Source organism: Candoia aspera, chromosome 8, assembly GCF_035149785.1.
Source record: "Candoia aspera isolate rCanAsp1 chromosome 8, rCanAsp1.hap2, whole genome shotgun sequence".
NCBI classification, from domain to species: Eukaryota; Metazoa; Chordata; class Lepidosauria; order Squamata; family Boidae; genus Candoia; species Candoia aspera.
The window spans coordinates 17,528,696-17,555,396 of NC_086160.1; the positions used below are offsets into that span (position 1 = coordinate 17,528,696).

General features: G+C 39.8%; 1 protein-coding gene across 1 annotated transcript in view; it reads right to left on the bottom strand.

Moving 5' to 3' along the window:
- KDR (kinase insert domain receptor) overlaps positions 1–26,701 on the bottom strand; it is a 54,014-nt gene that overhangs the window by 16,605 nt on the left and 10,708 nt on the right. Inside the window, exons 3-18 of the mRNA XM_063309808.1 lie at positions 26,094–26,290; positions 24,740–24,861; positions 24,052–24,220; positions 23,264–23,403; positions 21,395–21,566; positions 19,304–19,415; positions 18,652–18,815; positions 14,089–14,245; positions 10,402–10,525; positions 9,145–9,253; positions 7,386–7,730; positions 6,143–6,289; positions 5,200–5,331; positions 2,427–2,533; positions 1,882–2,017; positions 317–421 (exon numbers count right to left, since the gene is read on the bottom strand). Coding sequence (XP_063165878.1) covers positions 317–421; positions 1,882–2,017; positions 2,427–2,533; positions 5,200–5,331; positions 6,143–6,289; positions 7,386–7,730; positions 9,145–9,253; positions 10,402–10,525; positions 14,089–14,245; positions 18,652–18,815; positions 19,304–19,415; positions 21,395–21,566; positions 23,264–23,403; positions 24,052–24,220; positions 24,740–24,861; positions 26,094–26,290 — 2,438 coding nt within the window. The remainder of the gene's footprint in view (positions 1–316; positions 422–1,881; positions 2,018–2,426; positions 2,534–5,199; positions 5,332–6,142; positions 6,290–7,385; positions 7,731–9,144; positions 9,254–10,401; positions 10,526–14,088; positions 14,246–18,651; positions 18,816–19,303; positions 19,416–21,394; positions 21,567–23,263; positions 23,404–24,051; positions 24,221–24,739; positions 24,862–26,093; positions 26,291–26,701) is intronic.

The following is a 26,701-nucleotide window of genomic DNA, read 5'->3' on the forward strand; positions in this document are numbered from 1 at the left end:
ATTGACAGATGTGTGATGTGTAAAACTTAATGTGAAAACACTGTCCAGCAACAGCTAGTGATTATCCAGACTAGCCAGGAAATGCAGAAATGCATCTGTTGATGCAGTCAGTTTGTGCACAATAGCTGTCTTTTGGTGAATATGCACAATTGTCCAGACCACAGAATAAAGCAGGAGAGCATCTTTCATCCCTGAAGCTGCTAAACATCAGCTAAACACAGTCCAACTCTCCGATCCAAGAGTTATAATTGGTGTAGCTTTTACATTTGCTTACCATCACTTCCTCGCTAAGTGATTTTAGATTCTTGATTCTTACCTTTCAGCATTTTGACTGCTACGGTTCTACAAGTAGTTGTTTTGTCGATTCCAAATGCATCTGCTTCAATAACCTGACCAAATGCTCCTCGACCAAGTGGCTTACCTGGATGCATAGGAAAAAGAAAAGAGTGATATTTATCCCCAAATGCAGGAAAGAAATTTACCCATTCCATTGAAAAAAAACAACTGAGGAGGAGGAAGAAGAAGGGAGGAAGGAATCTGAGAATGCCACCAGTACAGAGAAAGCAGTCAGACAAAAGAAGAATCTAGCCATTACGCCTGCTAGTTGGTGATTCCTGAAAATATATCTCTATGCTAGCCATCGAAATTGTCTCACCAAACCAAATATAAGGTAGTATTATTCTTGAGTATATGAGATTATTTTCTATGGTCCACTGGTCTAGGGAGGGCAGCCAATTCAGGAGACCCAGGTAGGAATATAAGCCCAAGACCTTGCCTTAACTGAGCCTCTATTATTTAGCTACAACCCTGGTAACTTTCCTGTGAGGTCAGCCAATAGTACTATGGCATCGGGGGATTGAAGCTGGGACCACCAAGTGAGTTTGTGGCTATAGCAAAATGGGAGCTACAAATATCCTGATCGTTTCTTTGCTTGTTTGTTTATTTATTTATCAGATTTTGCCACCGCCCATCTCCCCCCAAAGGGGGGACTCTGGGCAGTTTACAACCAGGATAAAACGTTAAAATACCATAAATAAATATAAATAAATAAATTCCCTTAGCCCCCGTTCTACAAAGTCATTCTTTTGTTAACTCCTCTGAAGCAGCAGCAAAGCTGATGGTATGATCTTGTTCAACCCCAATAGTTCAGAATTAGAAACATGATGCTCAAGAACTTCCCACCTGATGTCACTTTATGAAAGGAGAAGTGCCAGGAAGGGCTGCCCTCCTCTGATGAGAAAGTCCTACCTGCCGTCTGCATAAAGCTGAGTGTGTGTTCAGGCCGCTCTGTGACAAAGGTGTTTATTCTGTTTCTCTTGAGAGTTTCTTTTATTACTTCATAGCATGTTTTATGGCCAATGGCATTATTAAGAGATGGATTCCAACAGCCATAGCTTCAGTACATTCCCTGGGGCTGTGCCACAGCTGAGATTTCAGTGCTCTACATGATACACTACCAGTGACTTCACCATTCAGGAATGGTGGATATCACTGATGATGTGCCATGTCTTTTTCTGTATTCTGCCACACTTCTCTTTGACTGTCTGATGACCTCCCTCCCCTAAAGCCTGGGAGCTGGCTGGCTTCCAGTGCTAATTAAAGCCCATGAACCCTCCTGGGAAACTCAAACATTAACCCGTTGACAAAGGATACCCTGAAACGCACCCTATAAACAATCTACAACGTCTACAAGTTTACTTTCTAGCCTCAGGAATGCCAGCACATTCTCTGCATTGATGAATTTTCCCAGTGGAAGTTCTAAGCACAAATGTGTTGACTTTCTAAGTGTCATGTGATCCCCAAGCCAATGTGCACCCAAAAAAATTCTAGTTTCATGGCTATCAGGACAGACACTTATTTGTCCAAAGGAAGAGAGCACACCTAGCTTCAGCCTGTCCCGGGGAAACTCCCATTTATTGGCATCATAAGGGAGACGTTCACACTGCTCATCCATAGGGACTTCATCAGGATCCATAATGATAGATAGGTAGCCAGTCTTTAGTTCTCCTCCACTGGCCTGAAAGAAATATATTATCAGCAATAGTAGGTCATCCTTACTATTGAGCAATTTGCCATCTCTCACATTTACTACCTTTGTTAAGATTTGAAGTAGTTGTCCTTTTTTTTCTCCAGAAATGCAAGAATGCTGTTTCCCATAACTGCTTCATGGGGCATGCACCCATCAACCATCATTAGAAATGTACTTTATTAATATCTGAAAAGAGGACTTTTTTTCTCTCCACCAATTAAAAGCAAAATATTTACATGCCTTCAGTGCTCTGCAGGAATGTGATGCACCAAGAAGGGGGGAAAGCCTCTGCTGATTTCAAGACAAAGCCAAGAACCAGACAAAAGAATGCCCGTCAGGTTCCATTTGTTATGCAAGACTAATGCCAACAGGACAGTGGGAGAGTTCGTTTCATTACCCGTTTAACAGTCCGGAGAATGATTACGAGGAGCAGCCAGAAGAACATGGCAATGACTGCGGTTCCAACAAGAATAATGAGCTCAAGGTTTGTTTTCTCATCAGTGCCTGGGAAGAAACAATGAAATGATTCACTGATAGGATGCAAAGCCTGTTGGGATAGGTCATCAGCTGAAATACTAAAAGGGCACTCTTGTCCAAGGAAGAAAAACTTTAGATGCCCAACACCTAACAAGTCTAAGACACAAATATGTCAAGAAAACAGGATATCTTTCTTCAGCACAAAATGCAACCACCACCACCCCTTCCTATACCATACAAAAACGGAACACAAAGATTGGTCATAAATGTATCATCAAGTTCTTCTTCACTATTCAACTATAAGCCAGAGATTCACATAGCTATGGCAGCAATAGTGACCTATTGATAAGGACCAACAAATAAAAACCAACCAAAGCATGCCTGGATCTAATTCAATGTTCAAATATTTTCCCATTTAAAACAACAGGAGAAGGTTTTTCAGTTGGCCCGAATCTCTCAGCTCCAGTAAGATTTGCACAGCTCCTGAAAACTGTGACAGTTTTCTAATCTTTCTGAAGGCATATCAGTGAGAGATTCAGGCTGCATGAAGGAGATGGAACACGCCAAGGAGCTAGCAATGGATCATTTCATCGGAAACAAGAGGCTGAAGAAAAGGTATAATCCAGCTGAGGCAGATGATAAGCCAGCTCCAACAGAAAAACTAATCCTATTGACAGAACGTGAATGGGGAAAGTGAACGAGAAGGGGCTTTATAAAAATAATACAGGCGGGATAAAAATTAAATAAATAAACAAATAAACAAATACATAGTGGCTTTAATCAACAGAGGACATAGATTGGCCTTCCCCAAACTCTTCTTCTCCAGATCTGTGGGGATTGCAAGTCCCCATTCCTAGCCAATAGGCCTTCTGGGATTTATGGTTCCAACACCACTTGAGCATGTCAGGTTGGGGAAGGCAGGCAGGGATAAATGAAGGAAACTCTGTAGCTCATCCTATATGAAGTTAGATGAGGGACAGACTCAACAGAACAGGCTAATTCCATTCTAGTATTTTTTTAGAAGTAAAAGCTGACCTTGTTAAGCTGGACCTGACCCTCAGAGTGGGTGGAACCAAACATTAAATGTCATCCTCCTACTGCTGCTTCTAGTTTTTATTTTTATTGTTAATGTTTTGGTGGGATTAAGGTGTCAGATGGTAGCCTTTTACCCCTTAAAATTCACCCAAATCACCCAAAAGGGTTCCTGGCTTTACCTCCTTTTAGGGTGTGGGTCTCAACAAGCCATGCAAAGTCTGCTGCAAATCTCACCCCAATGACCCATCAGCTCCAGAAAGGGCAGAAAGGTTGCCCTGCTGACCCATCACCCAATCTGGCCCTTCAAGACCAATTTCCCATGCCTGATGTCCATTGTCATTGGTACAACCAGGTGATGTTAGCCTCTGGACCTAAGCACTGATGCTATTTAGGGAAGGGTCTTAGTCTAAATGGCTATGTAGAGAGTGGTCCACCTTTCTAAATGTCAACAACTCTGAGGATACTCATTTCCAAATGAGTAAAGCATCACTGCTGCATTAAGGACCCTCCATTCTGAGTTGTGCTTGGGCATTTTGCCCCTGATGGGACCACCATAGACAATGCTAAAAAAAGACAAACAAGGACTCTGAGTTATTGCAAGAAAGTTTCCCATGTGTTTGCCCCTGCCACATGTAGGGATTTTATCACTTTAGTGATAAAATCATTATTAAATTTTCCATAGTGAACAATCATTTCTAATACTAAGTTCACTATTCAATATATATAGTAAAATTTTCAATTGTTTCCACTTAAGAAAAAAGAAAAGAAACATGCTAGATTCTAGGGAAACAAATCTTATTTGTTAAATAACTGATGTTATATATTTGCACAAACGATTATTTACAGACATTTTTCATCCAACAAGAAGTTGCCTAGCACAACCTCATGCTGGAGACTGTAAGAATAAGAGGATATAACTCTGACACGCTTGGTTTGAAAAAACAACAACAACCACAATCAATTGTGACACTGAACCAGTATTTTTGAAAAACTATATAGAGGGATAGTATATTAACATTTAACATATAAACATTAAATCACAGTGCTGTGCAACGCTTTGGTTTCAGTACCAGAAAGATGCTTTGGAGCATGCAGAGGCCTGAATATTTCACTCATCTGCAACCCTCTCAAGCAGCTGTATCTTTTCCTAAGATCATGTGCCAGCTGCAGAATCTTGCACAATCTCAAGAAAGACATAGCTGCTTTAAAAAGTTGAGGACAGGTATTATGTTTACATTGCCATGTGCTTCAAAACATCTTTTTTGAATAGAACCCAAAGTACTACATAGCTTTATTCAATACAATGTGATAGAGAGACCTTTGGCATTATTTAAGTAATTGGCACACTTGGCCCAAACTAAAAGAGCCACTCAGAAATTATGTAAATGTAGTATAATCTGCATCCCTCCTAAATTCCAAGCTTTTCGCTTCCACTTAGATTTTGGCACTTCTCCCATGGCTGCCATCCAGCTTCTGGACTCCTGTCTGGCCCCAGATTTGGCAAGCTTGCTTCTCTTCAGCTCTGTTTTTGTTTAACTATCAGTTCATCTCCTATCATCCAGGCTTGCCCCACAGATCTTGTAACACAATTCTAAGGAGGAATGACACAGAAAGTAAGAGTTTCCAAAATCACTCTGGAAATACATATCACCACCAACCTTCCACTCCAAAAAATGCAGCTGCTTTTGTACAACCTAGGACATTGCAGGCACAGCACATGTAGAGACCTTCATCTTCCTTTCTCACCCTTCGTATGGTGAGCCGTTGGTTCCCATCTTTCAGGACAATACCTTGTAGAGGACACAAGAAGTATGAATAACTTCTTTTGCTATGACTTGGTTGACTTTATGGTTAAAATAAAGGTATTGATGTATATGCATTTTTAGTTTTGGACTTCCATCTCATTCAACATGTAGGAAAACTAAATTGGGGCATTCTAAAACTCCACTTTACATTTTCTTCTTGAATAACTGAACTACCGAGCTGGATATAGCATTTATCTGAACCCGAGGTTATCTGGATTAGATCTCTGGACTTTTTTGTGATGAGGTTCAGTCCTGAGACATACAGTATACAACCGTGATCATGGAGATAAGATATGACTGAAACCAGCCCAACGCAATTCTAGCACTAGTAGGGGCTTCCAATCAAAGTGCACAACTTCAGTACCAATCTGACATCTGTACGTAAAACTAACCGATAGTTGGATGGAATTTGGACACCTATTTTTCCTGATGGAGCTGTATCTTTGTCAGATGCTATATTATGCTACGATTTGTTTAATCACAAAAAATAAATCAGTTGGCAGTGGTTTTCATGCTGCAACCTTTCAGTGTAATAAATACATTGTATAATGCCCCTTGTGAATAAAATTGATGATTTCATTGGAATTAGAATTGGGCATGAAATTAATGTAGGGGCAGAGCCTACTGCCTTAATGGCATCCCAGTTTTGTTCACTGAATGTTCAATATGGACTGATAGGAGCATTCAAGAGACATGGCAGAAACTGTGATTCCTGGATAAGGAAGACATTGAGCATTACAACTTCAGTGGGGAATCTAACCTAAGCAGCTTGGCACCCAGAACTGTAGGGTCTCACCTGAATCTTCAATAAGGGAATTATTGTTTTTAAACCAAGTGATGTGTGGAGGAGGAATCCCGCTTGCTGTGCAAACTACTTCTATTGTTTCACCAATGTTTGTTGTCTGATTCTGAGGGTGTCCTGTAATTGTGGGTGCCGCTGGTTCTGCTTGCAAGAAATAAAAACATTAGGAGCCAGATCTGAAAAATGCCCCTCTAGAAAGGCAAACCTGAAAGCAACTGATGCTTCATTATAATCAATGGAAGGAACACAACAGTTAGTACCCTTGCTAGGAGCTCTTTCCTAAACACTCTGATGCAGAATGAACACAAACATGTTCCAGCATAAGTAGACAGAATTTGTTTCTACCAATTAGATTTTTCATTCATAGACCCTTGAACATTACTATGCCGATTTTTATGACATAAAGATCACCTACATGTGACAGAGCAGAATTTATATTGATCATTTTTCTCCATTCGTATCAGATCAGAGGTGCACAACCTAAAACACGTGTCCAATGGGAGTCTTGAATACAGCCCCTAGATACTTCCAAAAATGATCACATGTTAATGGTTAATCTAAAAGAACGGGGAACTAATCTGGAACTCAGTCATAATAACTCAACTTGATTTTCACTAACTTTAATTGTTAATGAAATCAAATCCAGTTTTTGCCCTAGCTCCATCCACTGCTTTTGGAGCGTGATCTCTTGCACATCATTAAGGTCCCAATATAGTCTTTGGCCCAGAAGAAGTACCACCATGACCAATGTTTTACCCAGTGAATACAACTGCAAGAAAAACACACACTTTGGAAACAATCTTAAATATATTTATTTGTGTATGCTACATCTTGCTCTGTATTTTCTTGCGTTGCATCATGATTACTGCTTAAATGTTAAATTGCTCTAGGATGGCCTCCTTAGACAGTGATTGCAGAAAACTGACTGCACAATTTCCTGTCATTTGAAGATTGGGAAATGCATAAAACCTCTGGAGTAATTTCCAAGCTTGGCATTGGGCAAAACTTGATGGCTCTCTGTGACCACCATATACAGTCCTTTTGCCTACCAAAAGGATAAACCATCCTTGTTGTAGAGAGATTAGGGGGACACTACAGTTAAAGCTGGGAGCATATATAGAAACATAGGTGAAACACTGATATTTTTTGCCTGATTGTTGGATTGATTCAGTTTGGGTGACAACTGAATAAAATTATGCAATATTTCCCCTTGCTGTCCAGACAGCATAGGGTTTACCTTGAATAGCAAGATGTTTGACGAGGCAGTGTCGAGTTTTGCTCTTTTTATCCAGAGCAATGCACATGTATTCCCCGCTATCTCGGAGGGTAATATTGTGGAGAAAGAGACTCAGGGTAATGTTCTCCCCATTGGCCTTTGCAATGGTGCCATTCAGCTTCTGGAGGGCCTCCAAATTCTTGCAAACTGGCATAGGCAGTCGGTCCAGGCGAGTCCCCGAAACGCGAGGGCTGAACTTAAACCAGGCGAGGTTTTCAAATGTGTGCTTGTCTGCAGTGCACTGCAAGGTTACATTGTGCTTCTTGGTGGGCTGGCCTTGAGGCTGGAGAGTGATCTCAAGGCCTCCTGGGAATAAAAGGAAAAGGGTCAGAAAGGATCAAAAGGAAAAGATCAGAGATCCATCACCTGTCATGCTCTGACAGAGAATAACGCTTGGTGGGCCTCTTCTTGAAATATTCTGAGACCTCTTCAGAGGCATCCGTCAAGAACATCCACAACCACTCAGTCAAAGCCTCACCCTTTTTACCTGTGTGAAAAAGGGAAAAGGCTTTGATCAAGCAATCGTGATTGCCATCTTGACTTTCTTGACTCTCCTGAAACTGTTATCACTGAGAAAATGAGTGGACTCTAGTTCCACTTGCTATTTCAAGAATGGGACACGGGCTGCATAAAATATTCTTTCAACCAGAGTGGACGGAATTCTACCTTCCACCCATTTTGAGGAAAGTTTTAAGGATGGGTGCCATAAGCCTCACAGAGACCCAAGACATCCATTTCAAATCCTGAAGCATCATCCCCAAATCTCAAAGATTTTTCCCATTTTGAACAGACTGGGTGTTCCTTGGTCCCAAGAAACTTGCCCATCCTATGCTACGGATTAAGCCCTATGTCTTTTCAGATGTCGTTGAATCAAACTCCAACATCCATCACTATTGGCTAGGCAAAAAAGTGGGCACAGCCAGGACAAAAATTATATTTGATTCAATTCAATGCACATGTTAATATAATTTAATTCAGCTAGCACGATTATCATAGAATCATAAAAGCATGGAGCTGGAAAGTACAGTACCTCAGAGGTCAATGAGTTCCTCAGTATTTAATCATTTTAAATTTTAATAATTTTCCTCTTTTGTAACCTTGAAAATTACAGCATGGTTTTAAATTATGGGATGGCTCTGCTGTCTGCAGTCCCTGAAATGGATGAATGAATGATCCTGCAGATCATTTTGAAGCCTCAGTAAATATACAATAAATCTACACATTAACTTACAGGGTTTTTTCCCACAAACAGGGAGATTACACAGCACCCAAACTCTGTTTAAAACTTACTTCTAAAAAATAATAACTCCCTCTTTCATAACCATTACACAACACTATTTCTTTTAAATAGCATACTTTTTTTAAATCTACTCTGAACTTGCAATAGGAATAAGCTAGCCCTATTATCAAAGGCATCTGCCTGAAACCATGAGTGTCCTCAGGAGAGGGCAAGGGGGTCATGATGTCATCATGTAAATGACACAAGTGGTTTTTTGTGTGATGACATCATGCCTGTCATGATGTCATCACATAAATAATCATTTGTGTCATTTGTATGATGACATCATGACCCCTCCTGCTCTTCCTTGATGACACTATGATCTTTTACATTCATTTAGGACGTATTTCTATACAGTTACAGAACAGGAATGCCCCTGATGTGCTTGAAGAAACTGAGGCAGATGTGTTCAGTGGGAACGCACAGGCAAGCAAGACTTACTAGTCACATGAAAGGAAATGACTCTTTCACCCTCTCCAGCTTTATTATTTGCTACACATCTGTACAAGGTGGACACATTTGCTGCTTGAACGGTGAGGCTGCTAACAGTCTACAAGAGAAAAAGTGAAGTGGTTTAAGGCCAGACTAATGCTAAAGGCTTGAACTGGTCTCTCACAAAATGAGTCAATGGAACATGTGGCCATGTTAGTTTATCCAAGCTATTAATTCTACTGCAACACAACCCACCCTTGTTTGATGTATCCTATTTGCACCTGAAACTTACACGACCAGTTGGCTACCCTCTGTGGTGGATAGAGTTAAAACTGTTTATCATTCCTCAACTCTCTTGCAACAATAGTCAATAGAGAGCTTATTGTTGTCCATAAAAATCCAGAGATGAAGTGAAGCTGAAAAACCAACATTTTCTCCAGGAATTTTTCCATATCCCACTGATCAGGCTTAACCCTGATTTATATAAACTTAGACCCCTTGAGTTCAGAATGATTTTCCTGCTAAGAAGTGATACCTTGACCTAAGAACTGTAATATAAATAGAGGAAATTAACACTAAATAATGTTGCTTAAGATAGCCTGAAGCTATAAACCAAACTGCATACTTACTAGAAAAAAGCCATTATCTTATGAGGCTTAAGTCCAAGTAAGCACACATAGGACTGTCATCATCATCACCATGATGTCATCATCATCATTTCTATATTGCTTCTCATATTAAAAACCTCCAATAACAGTTAAAATGCCATTTCTAACCAAACCTAACTGCTAAGTTTCAAAATCTTTTAGATTTTGCTCTGCATAAACCCTCTGTAAACCCTTTTAAATTATGCATTTCAATGCATGCATTTATGATAACAAATGTTAGGGATGATTAATAATGGTACAAAAGAACAAAGAAAGATACCTGCCAAGCTTGTTAGCTTGTCGTATAATGCTATCAAATCCATATTCCAACTAAGTTACTGGGACTAAGAGATACCTGAGACCAGTTGGTAGTATTCTAGAGCACAGGGGGAATTTATAATCATCCCCCAGTTTTCTGTCACTGGACTATGTGACTTTCTGTTTTATTCATACAGTTTCTTCATTTATACGGGAATTTTGTTTATGCACACTGAGAATTGCGATGTATTATTTCGGATCATAGGCTCTTGATTATATCTTATAAATAAGCCAACAGTTTAGATTCAAACACCAAACTTTCCAGTTTTTCAAACAGCAAATAAGAAAATCAATGTCTCACCTTCATTTTCCCAGCAATAGCAACAAACTGATCTTTTAAGATTTCAATCTGATTTCCGCCTCTTCGGTCTGTTATGGTATTCCATTTCTGACACGCATAGGGATTATTCCCCATTCTAGCTTGGCTGAGAAAAATCAAAGAAATTTCATCTTTTATTTGTATGCTTTAATAACAAAATTACTGTTTCACAGCTGTTAATAGCAGGTGGCAAACTACAATTTTCCCATTGCAATGTTGCAATGTTCATCATCATGGAGCATAATTTCTCCAGTGCGCTAGGACTGTCAGGGAGGTGAGGTTAAAGACTATGTGCCAGGGATCTCAGCTTTGTGGGAATCATCTGGAGAAGGGAAATGAAACCATCTCACCCCAGTGAGTCTAATTAAGATCTTACCTCCAACATGCAGCAGCTAACTGATCAGCTGAGCTCCACAGGAGCTCTACAGCTTGAAGATGGAGTTGGGGGGATAGATGTTGCCTATGTGTGCTTGATGAACATAGTGATTGAATGAGAATATCTGATTCTGTAGAACAACCGTTCTCAACTTCTGTGCCCTCCAGCTGTGCAACATTCACCCCAAGAATTCTCCATAACAATTAGAGAGACAATTATCCAGGGTATTATTGGACAGTATCCTCAACTGGTCGGGTATAACACTGAACAGGAAAATTCCTTGCACACTGCAATATTTTTCTGTGGCTCCTATTTTAGGGTAATATATAAACACTCAGGTGATGCCTAAAAGTCCTTGCTGCTATGTGCAGAGAGATATTCTCAGGCCCTCAAGGTAAAATCTTTCTTTATTCTGGCCAGCTCAGCCCAGTTAGATACCAAAGGTATTCATAAAATCAACAGTCGGAGTTAATTTTGTTCAAAGAAAGACAAAGATTAACATGGAAATCACTGGGCTCTCTAATATATTTCTCTGGACTACTGAACCTTGGATAGGAAGGTTGATTAGGCACCAAAGGAAGAAGACAGTGGAAGTTATTTTAAAAACAACAACAGGAAAACAGGCCCCTTTTTCTTTTCTTTTTTTTTTCACTCTAAAAGGAAGTCTGTTCTTGTGCAAAATTCAGATAAGGGAAGCGAAGTGGCCCTCGGTCAGGAGCTCTCTCTATCATTCCCTCCCATCAATTAAGGGGCTTCCTCTGTCATGCACTTTCACAGAGATAAGACACCCAGCCAAATGAAGCCCTGGTTTGCCCTAGAGTAGGAAATTGGGGGAGAAGACTACAGATCTGTCATATGTATCAACAACAACAATAAAAACTTTCAAAGCTAGGAGCCAGCAGCCACCTACAGCGAAAATCTGGCACACGATTAAACTGCCAAAAGCCCAGTGAATGTCAGGGAAGCTGAGCAGTTTTAACTCATTGCATAACTGGCTATAGAAAAGCAAACAATAGTTATAGGGCAGAAAAAGTTTTCTTTATTTCTTTATTGACTTAGACAAGTTAGCCTGGCAAATCTCATGGTAGCTGGCAAGGGAGTGCACCAGAAATCCCAGGGCTATAGGGACAACTGGAACATCCAAAACATCCCTGAAGAAGGTAACGGAAAACCATTTGGGTATCATTCCCAAGGGAAAGTAGATGGACATACCGATAAAGTCACCAGGAATCAAGCTCAATTCAAAGGAGACTTCCCTCCCCTCCCCTCCCCTCCCCTCCCCCTTTCCTTCCATCTATCCAACCCATCCATCCATCTTGGATATGTCTGAATAGAATGGAAAGGTAGGATATATATTAATTTCAATCAACCAGCCAATCCAGAGTACGCCACATTATCAAAAATATTCACACAATCACCAGAAACAGAGAAACAAGTTTTAAATACAATCCAGGTTAATGGATATCATTAACAGAGGAGAACTTTTGCCACTACAAGACATTTTTCCATAGTAGGAGGCAAGAAGACGACATCCCCTGTCATTTGTGTATGTTTGTAACACCTATTGTTGCTGGATCCAATTCCCAAGTGCCTTTACAAGGACAAAGTCATGAGAGGGAAGGAAGTTGTGGTTCCAGCCAGGAAGGATGGAAGTAAGTATTTTTATATATCCCCTATAACCCACAATGGCCAAAGAGTGACCTTAACCCTTTGGGGAGGCTGCAAAGTGTAGCAGACCATGACATACATGTGGATGGGGCTTCGTTTTGAGGGACTGCCAAAATGCTCAGAGATTGCTTGGAATTATCCATTCAGAACCAGGGCTGAATGTTTTCCCTTCACTCTGAATTAGCTTTATGAATTGGCTATGTGCTGCTGCTAACGTGATTCTTGATTTGGTGGGATCAGGTTGCCCGCAGGATGATTTAAACAAGTGGACAAAAAAAGAGCAGCAGTTACTGAAAAGGGCAGGAAGAGAGGCATCTGCAGGATCAGTGGCTCTCACCGAAGTGACAGAAGCAACACTGCAGGTACATGATGCAGACTCTGCCCCTTTCATGCCTGCAGTGTCATGTACACATGATGCTGCTTCCATCATTTGCCTGCCTTTGCAGACACCTCTGGGCAGGAAACGGGTTTGAAGAAACAATAGGAGAGGCAAGAAGGGAAAGAAATTTCCCTGAAAGCTTTCTTTTGCATCAAAAGGTTCATTTGGTGATGATTCACACACAAGACTTGAAACTGATCACTCCATACAGAATTCAGATCTTCAAGATCTCAGTTTCGTTTAAGGAAATTTTCTAGCCGACTTAAGTATGATCCAGGTCAGAAATACTTGGAAATCAGAGGTTCTTATTGTGTAAAGGAATCAAAAGTATGTGAAGAAAGCATTCCTTGCTCCTCTTCTTCCATCAATAAGAACAACTCTGTAAGCTTTCAATCAATGACAAATCTTCATAGTATTTTTGTGGAACCTAGCCTTCTTCAGGCTTCCCACTTCCCCAGATATGTTAGTCTTCAACTCCTATAATGTTATTCAGGTCTTTTGGCCATAAACAAAAAAATATATATTATACAATTCCCATAATGACTGGACAGCGGTGCTGCTGGAATTGAATTTTAGCACATCTTGATAGTTTAAAATGTGGTTCATGGGAAAAAGCCAGGATCAAACCCTAATATCAGATCCTGACTTATCCTAAAACTAATTAAACAACTCAAAGAGGACTCTGTGGTTAGCCCCAAACCAGAAATGGATTCTGATCTCAAGTATGAAGGAGATCTAGAGTCAGTTATGGCTTATTAGCTAGCGTAAAATTATGGTTTCCTCTGAACTGACCATCTAAGTGGATAATATATAGTAAAATCTGAGGACTGAATTACATGTCCATTGTTCTCAAAAAATGGTCGCGGATGAATTTGGACAGATCCAAAATATGGAAATCCACATTACAGGGCAGCTACTGAGAATTTTAATTCTTCTGTAGCATCTGATCTTTGAGATCCTGGAGGGACTTAGATCCGTTCATCCCTTTTGTGTCCAGATCTAATATATCTGGACGCAAAATCCAGATGACCACTAGATGGAATCAAATAGCTAGCATTTCTGAGTCTGTTTGCTGCCACCTAGTTATCATCTAGATTTTTGGAGTCCCAAATGCTAACCCTAGGTATCCTGGAGCCAACCCAGCAAAAACTGATTTGGACAGAGACTAAACAAATCACTAACACAATATATTAGTACCAAATCAAACGTGGAAAAAGAAATAACTGGGAAATTGTGTTCTACTTACTGTGGATTGAAAGTGCATTCTTCCTCAAATTGCCAGTACCACTGAATGTGGCTCACCGCTGGAACAGCATATACCGTACATGTAAGAGTTTGGGTGGAACCATACTTGTAAGAATCCACAGAAGACAGAAGAGCATTCTCCCCAATCTGAGGTGGAACTGCCAGAGAAGAAAATAGATAAATGAGTAGCAGTCAGCAGGAAGTAATTCTGAGAGAAGAGATGGACATCCTTTGAAATTCAGAACTTTGAGGAACATTCATTGCCACAACTTCAGATAGAAATCTATTTGACCAGTGCCGGTCACCAGTATTTCCCCTTTTTGCTCCTTCACTGGCTAACAAAAAACAATGTCTAGAGTTCCCTTTCTATTACTGAAGTCGTCTCATTGTAGGAAAGATTTATGTCCACCAACTCTGGATGAGTCAAGAGATTCAGGACATGAAAAAGGAAGTTTTCCCCACATAATGCATTAATGGACTGTGCTACAAGAAGATCTGATGAAGATTGTTAGCTATGGGATTTGACAAATTTATGGTAGGAGAACTCATCAGCAGCTACTAATTACGAGGCCTCCAGAAGTCTCTAGATTTTGGAGGCAACACCCTTCTAACTACCAATTGCTAGGGAATAAAAACAGGACAATGGGCTCAATCTTCAACCAGAATGCTAAACTAAGTTTGGTTTGCACTTCACACTAAGTGAAAATAAGCAACCACATTATGACTTAGTGCTACATGCCAACCAGACCAATGGCTCTTTTGTCTAATTAACTACTAGTCTTTGTCTTCCCTTACTCCAATTTAAGTGAAAGGTTAGTTCCTTTCTAGGAGAAAAGACAGAAAGTTGCACAAGAATTCACTGGGGCAGAGAGAACAAAATCTGCTCCCTTGCCCTGTTCTGGCACATACTGTAGTTAAATGACCACACAATAATTCATGGCATTTAAATATTTGGTTCTTCTTTAGGTGCAGTCAAATTCTGAAAGTGAAAAACTGCCTTATTTATCCTTTGGATTACCCTTTGCTCCTTGTTACCATCCAAAAGCATCTCATGAACATTGGTTCAGCCAGCAGCACCCATTTCTTATGAAGGGACCAGCATCACTCCATAGCAGTAGTTGGATATGGTGGTTGCTAACTGTAGGATGCTGTTCTCCCTGCACCTCCACCCCATGGCTATTTTTAAAGCAAAAGATGAGGAAGTTTCCTGAGGATGCAAAGGGAAGAGGAATGCAAAGGGTGAAGCTGAAGAGGACAGTGAACAGAAAGCAGGAAGGATGGGCGAGGTAATGGGAAGTATCCACTGTGAGCCAGGAGTAAGAAGAAGCATGAAGACAGGAAAAAACCAGGACACAAAGCCCAAACCAAAATATACAGCAGATTGAAAACAACATTCTTTCTGTAACAAAACTGGATTTTCACAAGTCTGCCTCTTTCCCCCATTCACCCAAAAACAAATAAACAGAGGAGGTTGCTGAAGTCAAGCAAAATGAATGCAGTGAATGGTGACTCATCTGGTCATACATGCATCAACCTATTGTTTGTGCTGCTTGCCTCTGATTATAAAAATCCATGTTCTAACAAAGCACTGAAAAACAGAAAATGTCCTGCCTGAGTTGACATTAAGTCAATGGAAGGCAACTTTTATATGGTCAGTCAGGCTCCACATTTGTTTTTCCGGCATCTAAGGATCCCAAAGGTTATGATGGCTGTTTTGGGAGATACCACCCAAGAAAGAGGAACAAAACAATGGCAGTGACAGTGCAAAAAAAAGTGGGTTTCAGTGCAAAATCAGGATGGTAATTTTTGTGGTTGTACCTGATTATTATCAAACACAAAGCCCACAAAAATGTTGCCACCAGAAAATCAATAGTTTTGCCATCAAATTTCAGCAGTAGAATCTGTGGTGCTCTGGAGGCTGGAATGCCATGCCCTCACCTCCATTAAGCCATGATTTATTTTACCCTTAGTTTGTTGAATGAGTCACTGTAATCTGGCCTACACATAAAACTAAGCCATAAATTGTTTTTTTTTAAACCACAAGCTAGTTTTCCACATTATTCTAAGCCATAACACAATTTATTGTTTTGGCAAAACGTAATGAGCAATACAGGTGACTGGCTTGGCCATTCAGCTGATGGACTGTGTTCCACACAATGGAGCTGGCCTATTCTGAAAAATCCATCAAGGTACATGCCCTACCATCTATCACCCCACAGAATCAAAGTTGTCCTAACTAATTTCCTCAATTGCCAAATAAGGCAGTCATAAAAAGTCTGTGCCACCTAGTTCAATGTAGTCTACTATGGGATTCTAATACATTTTCCAGCCCTGATCATCCCAGGTAAAACCTTGGGTGAGACCACCAAATTGTCCTGACTTCTCATATGAGAACACCAAAATATTATGAGACTTTAGCCTTTTTATCCCAGAACTAGATTTTACAATCTCACAAGAGTTTAGCCAATTATTTTATTTAGGGTAGCTGGAGACTTTTTTTGGTCTTCCTGCATGCATCCTGTGTCTGTGAGCACAGCCTTTCTGACCCTCGTCTACCAGACTAAGGGCTCTTCTGCACTTCATCCTAAGCTGCTAGTCTTCTTTGCTGCTCCAGGCTGTTCCTGAAGCCAACTTAAATTCAAGTCCAGATTGCAGTGGTTTAGCTATGGGGCCAAGTTGGTATTTAGTCCAGATTATGGCCACTACAGGCCTGAACTGGTCATTCTCCTGCCTCTTGCCCTTCCCATCCATGCAGATCAGTCTACTAGTGACTACCTTTTCCTTTTAGGGACTGCTCCCTCCTCACTAGTCCCTGGGCCTTTTCTTTGCTTTGCACACATGGGCGCTTACCCTGCCCCCCTTCACCTTACTCTAGCATCATTGTTGTGATGCTACAATAATTAAAACAAAGGGAACTGGTTGTTCCTTTGTTCCACTATGGGTCCATAGCAACTTTGTGGCTCAGGTTCATAGAAGCAAAGAAAGACCATTCATTGAAACTCTGAACCTTTGTTCCAACATGCCTATGTTGCAATGTAATGATTTTTTTCCTAAGGGAAACAGAACAAGTGCAGGTGAGAAATAAAGGAGAATGTGCTTCATCCAGAATTGAAGGAGTCCCACTGGGAATTATACAATGGAATGGATATAAGCTGGCAGAAAACATGATGAGGAAACACAACGGACTGCATGGTCTTTATGGGCCATAATTGGATCAACTAGAAGAAGAAAAAAAGCCCTTCCCCAGCTGTGAACATAACAGCCCATTGGCCTTGGATGAAATAGTTGTACAGGACAGTGACCAGCCATTGGATGGGTGGGGGGTGACTTGGTGTTGTAGCCAATCAGAGCTGAGGATACGTCTAGAGTGGAATGAAAACAAATAGACCAACATTCAGAAAAGCTTGAGATGCTCAGGATGAAAAATATGGGCTGGGGTTGTAGTTGCAATGGACTAGGAAAGGATGGAGGGTGACATTGTTCACTTCCACACTCTAGAAGTGGGTGGTCAGACTTCTGGGGAAGAAATGCTGAACTGATGATGGCTCCGACGATCACAGCAGAATGAAGGGCCGGCAAGTAGACCGGCTCTTCATAATTCCTCTCTGGACAAGGAGAGGACTTGAGATCACCCACAAGTGCTCCAGACAGTTGCTCCTTGTGACGGGACCACAACACAGCGTCTCTGGCGGATTTAGACAAAGGAACGGCCATCTTGCTCAAACTGTGGTTGGCGCCTTCAAAAGGATACTGGGTTCCATACTTCCTTTACTAATCACTTTCAGAAATCGTTTGTTAACTGCTTTTCAGCTATTAGGAACCTTTGGATTGACAAGTTTTACAGCACCGGGTGAGTTTCCTTCAATCCTTAGCAGAAGAAGTTTTAAATACAAATTTAAGGACTTAAAAAAAAATGGGAGGGGGGATAAGCAGCAAAATGGTGATTAGAATTTTGATTTTGGAAAGTTATAAAGGTGATAAGTTACTAAACTTGTTTATACTTGTGATGAAGGGAGAAGTTATTTCTTTATATATTTCTTTTCTTTTTCTTTACTATATTCTTATTTTTTCTTTCTTTTCTGTTTTTTTCTATTTTCTTTTCCCTTTCTACACCTTCCATTTTCTTCTTTTTCTTCTTTTCTCTTTTTTTAGTTTGCATTAGATTTTTTTTTATTGTTGTAACTGTAATTTTTAATAAAACTACTATTAGAAATGGTGAGTGGCCCATAACAGCAATGGGAAAACATAAAGGGCCGATCTGGCCTAGCAATGACCTTCCCAAGGTTTCTCATCCTCACAGCAACTTCACAATACTGTCTGAAGAAGATTGTTCCATATTCAAACCCTTCCCACTGAATTCCATCTCTTTCCTTCATTTCATTTGGCCACCTACCTGTATCTCTTAAGCCTGCTTTACCCTTTTGATAAGTAGGCCCTTTCACATGTACCTGTTATCTGAAAACGATACTTTAGAAACAATCTCTCTAACATAAATAGAGAATGATATGCCAGCTTCCCCCCAATTTATTAGCAACTGCATTTTTTAATGGCAACAAGAATTTACCATTTACCACCAGATGAAATGTATGCTTCTCATGCTCCTTGTTAATGGGATTGGTCAGCACAACAGTGTAATTCCCAGCATCTCTTTCGCTCACTTCAGCAATCATCAAGGAGTAACCAAGTTTCACGGTCCGATTTGCAATTATAGCTTCTCCATTTTTATACCTGCAAAACAGAGTCGATTCTGTGGCTTGAAAGATGTGGATATAGAACAGATAAAATAATACATTTGCATCTAACCACACTCTGCTTTCCACACTCCTGGAAAGTTCAGTACATTGCAGTGAGAGAATCTAATTTTGCCTGCACAATATTCCTAAGATTAGATTAGAGTTGGGGGAAAAAAAGAGTTATCTGTCTGCAACTCTCAGTGAATTTCATTGTTAAGTAGGGATTTTTATTTGTTTGAAAAAAATAGAAGAGAAAAAAGACGCCGTTAAACACTAAGCATATAGTTAATTACAGTGAGTAACGTCATAAAAACAACAAAAGCATAAAACTTTATTTTGGCTTATCCCTTCTTCAGCTGCTCACAAAGAAGTCACCCAACATTTTCCTTTAAGCCTTCAGTGTTGCTATGTTGTTGGTCATTGTACAATGTATACAGAAAGGGAGAGAAGCTAAAAAAGAATAAAATTTGCACTGGTCCTTACCATTTTGCTTCAGGGGGTGGATACCCTTTGAATAATACAGACACTTTAGCTGGTTCTCTCAGAATTGTCTCCACCAAAAGTGGCATTTTGCCCAAAAAGAGAAAAGGCTTTTCTGTCAAAAAATTTAAAAGATAATCATTTAAAACAATGGATGATATGGTTAATAATATTAATAATATAATGGATATTAATACCACCAGTAAGAAATGCAATTTTCAAATTGCTTATTGACTCTGGAAACCAAAACCAGCCTTTAACTTCTCAAAACAATCATTTCATGATGTTTATTTTTACTCACTTTCTATAGTAAAAAAAACAAAAAACACTGAATTGACCAATATGGAGGTGCTCAGGCATCCCGCTAAGCCATAGTTTGTGGAACAAGCCACAGTAGCCTGGTTACACTTGCACTGAGCCATATGTCTTGGATTATAAACCAGAGTGAGAGCCAATTTGGTGTAGTGGTTAAGGCACCAGGCTAGAAACCAGGGAGACTGAGTTCTAGTCCCACTTTAGGCACAAAGCCAACTGGGTGACCTTGAGCCAATCACTCCCTCTCAGCCCTAGGAAGGAGACAATGGCAAACCACTTCTGAAAAAGCTGCCAAGAAAACTGCAGGGACTTTTCCAGGCAGTCTCCAAGAACTGGACACAATTGAACAGATAAACAAACCAGAGGAGCATGGTTCTCATTTCCTGCTAAGCTAAGACCCAGCAGCTTAGCTACCATATGTGTGAACCCATTCATCAAAGCCACACAACTATCAATCAAGGTCATCACAGTTGGTGGATGAGTGACAACAGCTAGATTTGATGCTCACAAAATCAATCTTATTAATATTTAAAGGTACTGTAGCTTCTTTATTCTAGCATGACCCAGAAACCTCTTTAGGTGGCTCCACTATGGTTGACTTTTTTACTCTCTCCTTGTGGTTTGTATATTTTAATTTTTGATAATATTCTTATTCTTAATCATGACTTTTTATATTTTTATAAGGACCGTTTTTATGTATTTTCATTTGCATGTATTTGTTGTTTTATTGATTGGTTGTACACTGCCCAGAGTAGTTCTGTGCAAGATGGGTGGCCGTATAAATGTGATTATAAATAAATAAATAAATAAATAAACAAATAAGATGATGGGAGTTGTAGCTAGGAAAGCTCGATAGAAGGGGGACTTCAGGCTGATGGTACTTCTGTTGACTCTCATTCTGAATATCCCTGCTCACTTTGTGCTTTTCTGTTAAGCCTAGGAACTTGGGAAAGTAGCGATATTCCAGATCATATTTTTAGTCATTTTTTATTTGTTAAAGTTCTATTCCACCTTTGCTTCAGGAGCTTGAGGCTATGTAGATAGTACTCTCTCCTCCAATTCTTATCCAGCAGCAACTATATGTTAGCTTGAAAGAGAGATACTGGCCCCAGGACACCATCTCAGGTTCTCTGATTACGGGTGAATTTAAACCAGTCTCCACTCAGTCTAGCCCAACCCTGTAACCACTACAGTACACCTCACTGTTGATATTATACATTTAAAATTGACATTCGTGCATTTTAATATATTTTAACTGACTCTTGATGTTACGCTGATTGGAGCTATCTCCAATCGTTGGCAAACCTTTTTCAGAGCAGCGAGGCAACAAATTGAAGAGAAATGCTAAAGATGGAAGAATTTATTGCAACAGAAGTCTTGTATTTCTGAAAACATTCAATTGTGACCTAACAAGGCACTCTTTTCCTATGCAGACACAAGCTTCACTTATTTATAGACTATACATGCACTTTACTTTTGGCCATCCTCACAAAGAAGGACACTTATTAGCTTACAGCAGTGTTCCTCAACCTCAGCAGGTTTAAGATGTGTGGACTTCAACTCCCAGTATTCCCCAGCTGGGAATACTGGGAGTTGGTCCACACATCTTAAAGCAGCCGAGGTTGAGGAACACTGGCTTATAGGATTCATTTTTAAGATCAAAGAGACTTTGACTCAACCTGTTTGCCTTGATTTTGTGGGCAATTATTTTCATGATTTCTCCCAATATCTCACATTTTATGACTGTAAAGCCCAAATCCGTCCAGACTCATGCCTTACCATGAACAATGACATTAATTTTGTGTTTCTTTGTCATCTGGCTGCTGGAGGCTGTGCAACTATACAGACCCCCATCACTTAAAGTCACGTGTTCGATGGTGAGGGTGCTTACAAACTTCTTCATTTCCCTGCCCAGGGATGTCATGGCTTCCTTGAATGCAGCATTCATTTTCTGCAACAGAGTTCAAGGGCATTCACTCAGCATCATCCTTTCGGCATTCCCTCACCCATAGACGGGTGGTTCAGGTGAAGATGGTGGGCAAGCATTACAATCAAAGGCCCACCCATTTTGTACATGTATGCACAAAAGAGCAAGGCTTCATCACAATGCCATGTCCGCCATCTTGCAGATCCACAACCCTGCAGATGTCCTCGCCCACTAACTTAAAATCTGGCACTTAGACCAGGAGGAAGAAAACAGGGAATATGCATTTATTAGCATGGCATCTCAGACTACTGGGATCAGACTCAGCTGATGTAGCCACTGAAGTTGATGGACACCAACCCTCTGCAGAGAATGGCACCAGCCTCTGACACCAGATGAGCAGGTACCCATTCAACAATTGCTCACGAGGTTCCTGTCCCATGAATTTCCTTTCTCTTCCATTGCACCAGAGTTAAAACCAGCAGTTCTCTCCAGGAAAATAAAAATGCTTCTTTGCCTGCAACTCAGTGGTACTATAAGGGTTAAGAGGGCTCCAATCAATTTGCCCTTTGAGTTCTCCCATGAACATGCTCCCCAATGCACAAACCCCTTATGGACTTTGTGTGGAAAACAGAAAAAAATAAACTAATGATTTATGGTTCTGATGATTAGACTGGATAGATTATAGAAAGAAGAGAGTTAAGTTGTAACCGTAGAGTAAAGAGATATGTTTATAGTTGTACTTAGAACTGCTGGAAAGAAGATTGGAAGCTACTTCTTTGTACAGGTAGTCCTCACTCAACAACCATTCTTTTAGTGATGGTTCAGACTTATGACAGTGCTGAAAAAAATGACTTATAACCGGTCCTCACACTTACAACTGTCACAGTGTCTCATGGTCACAAGATTGCCATTTTCGACCTTCCCGGACGGCTTCTGGCAAGCAAAATTAATGGGAACCACATGATTCACTTAACGACCATGTGGTTCACTTAATGCCTGTGGTGATTTGCTTAATGGCCGCCACAAAAAAGGTTGTAAAATTGGATCAGATTTCCTTAATGACCGCTTTGCTTAGCAACTGAAATTCCAGTCCCAATTGTGGTTGTTAAGCAAGGACTACCTTATCTTTTTTCTTTCTTTTCTATTTTTCTATTACTTTTTTTTTTCCTTTCTTGCACTTTTAGCTTTCTCTTTGGTTTCTTTCTTTTCCTTATTTTATATTAGTTTGTATTAGTTTTTATCTTCCTTTTTTAAAATCTTTAATAAAAATTATATATAAAAAAGGACATGCTCCCTAATGTGCCACGCCCCAGATTTTTTCCCTGCTTAGCATTCCATCCCAGCACTCCCTACTTTCCCTCGCATGGTAGGGGAGGGTTAGGGTTTTCTCTCGTCTTTCTCATGGCCTTGGCCCTCATGTAAGTTTTGTGTAACCCATCAGTCTCTAGAAAACAGAGGGGGAGGAGGGAGTAGAACCAAATCTTGGTCAAGTGGAAACTTGGGAACCTCCTAACAGACTCTCAGTGATCCAGCCCAACCAACTCTGTAGCTACTAATAATCAGACATCAACTGATTAAGGACTAGACTGATGACCCAAAATTGATCATTTTGATCAATGCAATTTGGAACATTAAAAAAGAAAAATAGCATACAACAGGGTCCCTTTGGACTGGAGTCCAACACATTCCTCTTTTATTAGAAAGCTTCCTGGTTTCTTTACCTTTTTTGAAGGGTAGTCCCACTGAAACTCAATTCTCACATTCAGCTCAGTCCTTGCTGTACAGTTTAAGGATAGCTTCTCTCCTGCTGCCAGCTCTACTTGGTGCAGAGGGCTCATACTAAGGTCATGAATTTTATATCCTAAATGGAGGGGGGACAAAACCGGAAGAGAAATTCCACTGAAAGCCAAATAGAAAATATATAAATGTTCCTATTCTCAAATTGTGAGATAAATGGATGATATGGGGAAGTGGGCTATCAGAAACAAGTAAAACAATCAGTATTTTTGTCCCAAAATGCAAATAGTGCACACCCTATTTAGTTCTGCTACTTAGGAGAAAGACACTGAAGCGTCACTCCCTGCCCTATCAATGGACATGGAAACAGCACTTCTTCTTGATGATGAATGCTTAATTGGCTAGTTAAACATTTTAACTAGAATTGATAAAACTCAAAATAGCAAGTCTAAAAATAAATATTGATGTCTGAAATCTCCAGAAAATCTTACAGCTGTAAATTAGACTGAAACATTAAAAGAGAGAAAGAGAGAAAACATACTAGAAAAAAGCAATAGCAAAGTGGTACCAAGAAAAAAATATGGTCCCAGCTATCAGATCATTAAGTTCCATGTGAGTGGGACTTTATCTTCCCCTTTTGATTATCAATCTACTGTGGCATTTTAAGCTCCCATTTTCCCAAATAGTTATTTTATAAGCACCCAAATAAATAAATGAAAGAAAGAAAGAAAGAAAGAAAGAAAGAAAGAAAGAAAGAAAGCCTATCACTTACCTAAAACCACCACGACGTACATCACTGATTGATAGCTTTCACCATCTATCTTAGTTTTGCAGAAGACCATTCCTACATCACTGATCATGTTAGTGGGAATTGTGAAACCCTTTTGATTATCCCATGTAACTGACTTTCCATCAGGAACAAAGGTTTTCTCTGGATACTTCTATATGAACAACAAAACAAAAATAACTTTAATTCTGATGTTCTCTAAAATAGTCTAGGAGTTAGGTACAGAACTAAAAGGCCCCATTTGACCTTTGACTGGCATGTAAGGGGTCACAGTCCAAGAGATCAATAGAGCTGGGACAAGACCTAAATTGAATTTCAATTGAAATGTCATAAAAATTAAAAGTAATTAAATGCAATGCAATGACTATTCTCCATACATTTAATAATGTTTTTACTCTGCCAAATTAAAATTTACAATTACTTATCACTTTTGGAGGAGCTTTGGAAGTCACATCAAGACTTTGGGGAAGAGAGATCTAGTACTGGGCTACAGGTTATGCACCTCTAACCTAGTAAATTATAGAATTTCTGAATTCGCCTTTCTATTTATGTTCTTTTACACAGTGCCTTATTGTCAGGCCCCCTGCCTCCAATGTAAAATATGTAATGTCAGCATGAAAATGAAAAAAAGATAGAATCACTGGCAAAAGGAATTATGAGAAGTTTGCCTTACTGAATGGAGAGATACATTCAGGTTTGATGAGGATCCAAGGCACGGAATCACCACAGTTTTGTTTCCAGTTATATATACAGCCCCAGGCTCACTGACTGACATCACAAATGGAGATCTGTAATCTGAAGAACATAGAAAATCTAAATATCGTTGAATTTCAAGAATCTCTTATTTAAAGCAATTCATTTACAGCATTCTATCCTAGTAAGTTGGAGTCCACCAACTGAACTCATAGTAGATTGGACATTGATGCCACCAGGGATGGACTGTGACATGGGGTGGCTCCCCAAACCCATAGATCAGCCAAATAAGAGTTCTAGCATGCACCATTTAATACCACACAGCACTTCTCTAGTCCAACAGCATGCTCAAACCAATCAGCACATGTTTTAAGATTGTACCACCATTGAAGACAGCAAGTATTCCAAATGGCCTGGAGATTGATTAGAGATCTAATTCCAGCCATTATCCATGTTTCCTCACCATGGTTTTCTGCTGAACTATGACCCTTCTGCATTACTGCTGGTGCTGAGAACCCCCCCCCCCAAAAACCCAGCAACTGGAGCAGTTTCTTTTATCTTAAAAGGTAATAATTTTGAAAGATTCCATTGGCCCTTTAATTCACTTTCTTACAACCTGATTATCCTCATGATAATTAGGAAGAAACTGAAGGTAGAGCTGCCAGGAATAATCTACGTGTAATTCAACTTCATTCGGAACACAGTGTGTCATTCTGATTGCTTCACTTAAAAAAAAAAACCCAGAGCAGAAGTTACAGAAAAGAGTAATCAAAACTTCCTGTTTGGGAAAAATTGCAACATTTGGGACTTTTTAAGCTTGGAAAAGGATAAGGGAGGAAATGGTATTGAACAAGTGCATAAGGAGATTATTTTCGCGCTCTCTCATATTAGTAGAATCCAGGGTCATCCAGGAAATCTGAATGAAGATTCAAGTCAAATAAAACAAACAAATAAAAGGAAGTTCTCCTTCATGAAGTCCAGAAGTAAATGTGGGTAATGCTTTTAAAAGCTATCGTAATGCCCACCAATTTGAGTGGTTCTTAAAGCCAATTATATCAACAAACTATCAGTGGAAATTTGTTATAAAGGTTAGATATTTTTCGAACTCGAAGAGAATGTCTCTGTATACCAATTGCTGGAGAACACAAGTTAGAAGGGACTGTTGTGCTCATGGCCATTTGTGGATTTCCGGATGATATTTAGCTGGCCATGGTGAGAACAAGACAGTGGGCCAGAGGGATTTTTGTTCTGATCCAAAGTGGTTCACATTTACGTAACATTAAGGCATTTTCCCCATTAAAGAGAAAAAGTGCATTATCCCAATACACACCTACCTTGTACATAAACATAAACGCTTGATGATGTATGGTTGTCTTGGTAAAAACACTTGTAGGACCCTGTGTCATTGCCTATTACGTCCGTCAGGGTGAGCATCTTACAGTAGGTATCACTGGCACATTCAGTCAATGCTACTCGGTTTTCAGTGCTTGTCTGGTTGTTAGGCAAAAGCCAATCCAATGCCCTCTCGCCACTGGGGGGAAAAAGTGAAATCTGTAAGCTATTTAAGGATATTTGAGCCATATAGCATATACTAATGGTCTGCATCAGCATTGTTAAGGGATGATTCACAAAGGTGCATTTATCAAACATTTATCACTTAATGAATCCATCACAAATACAGTAATATTTAGGGAAATGTGTTCACACATGTATCTGAGATCCACTAAATGAGGTACACATACATATGGACTACAGTTTTTAACTTGTTTTCAAAAATAGTAGTGCTCACTTTAAATATTACAACTGTATTTCACAATTCAAATCATGCTTTCGAAACTTAGCATGATTTTCTATCTGTCTAATTCTTTCATTTCCAAACTGCAATGGTGTCTGGAGGAGCAGAAATGTCTGCAACTTAATCTTAATGCAACAAGATATATCG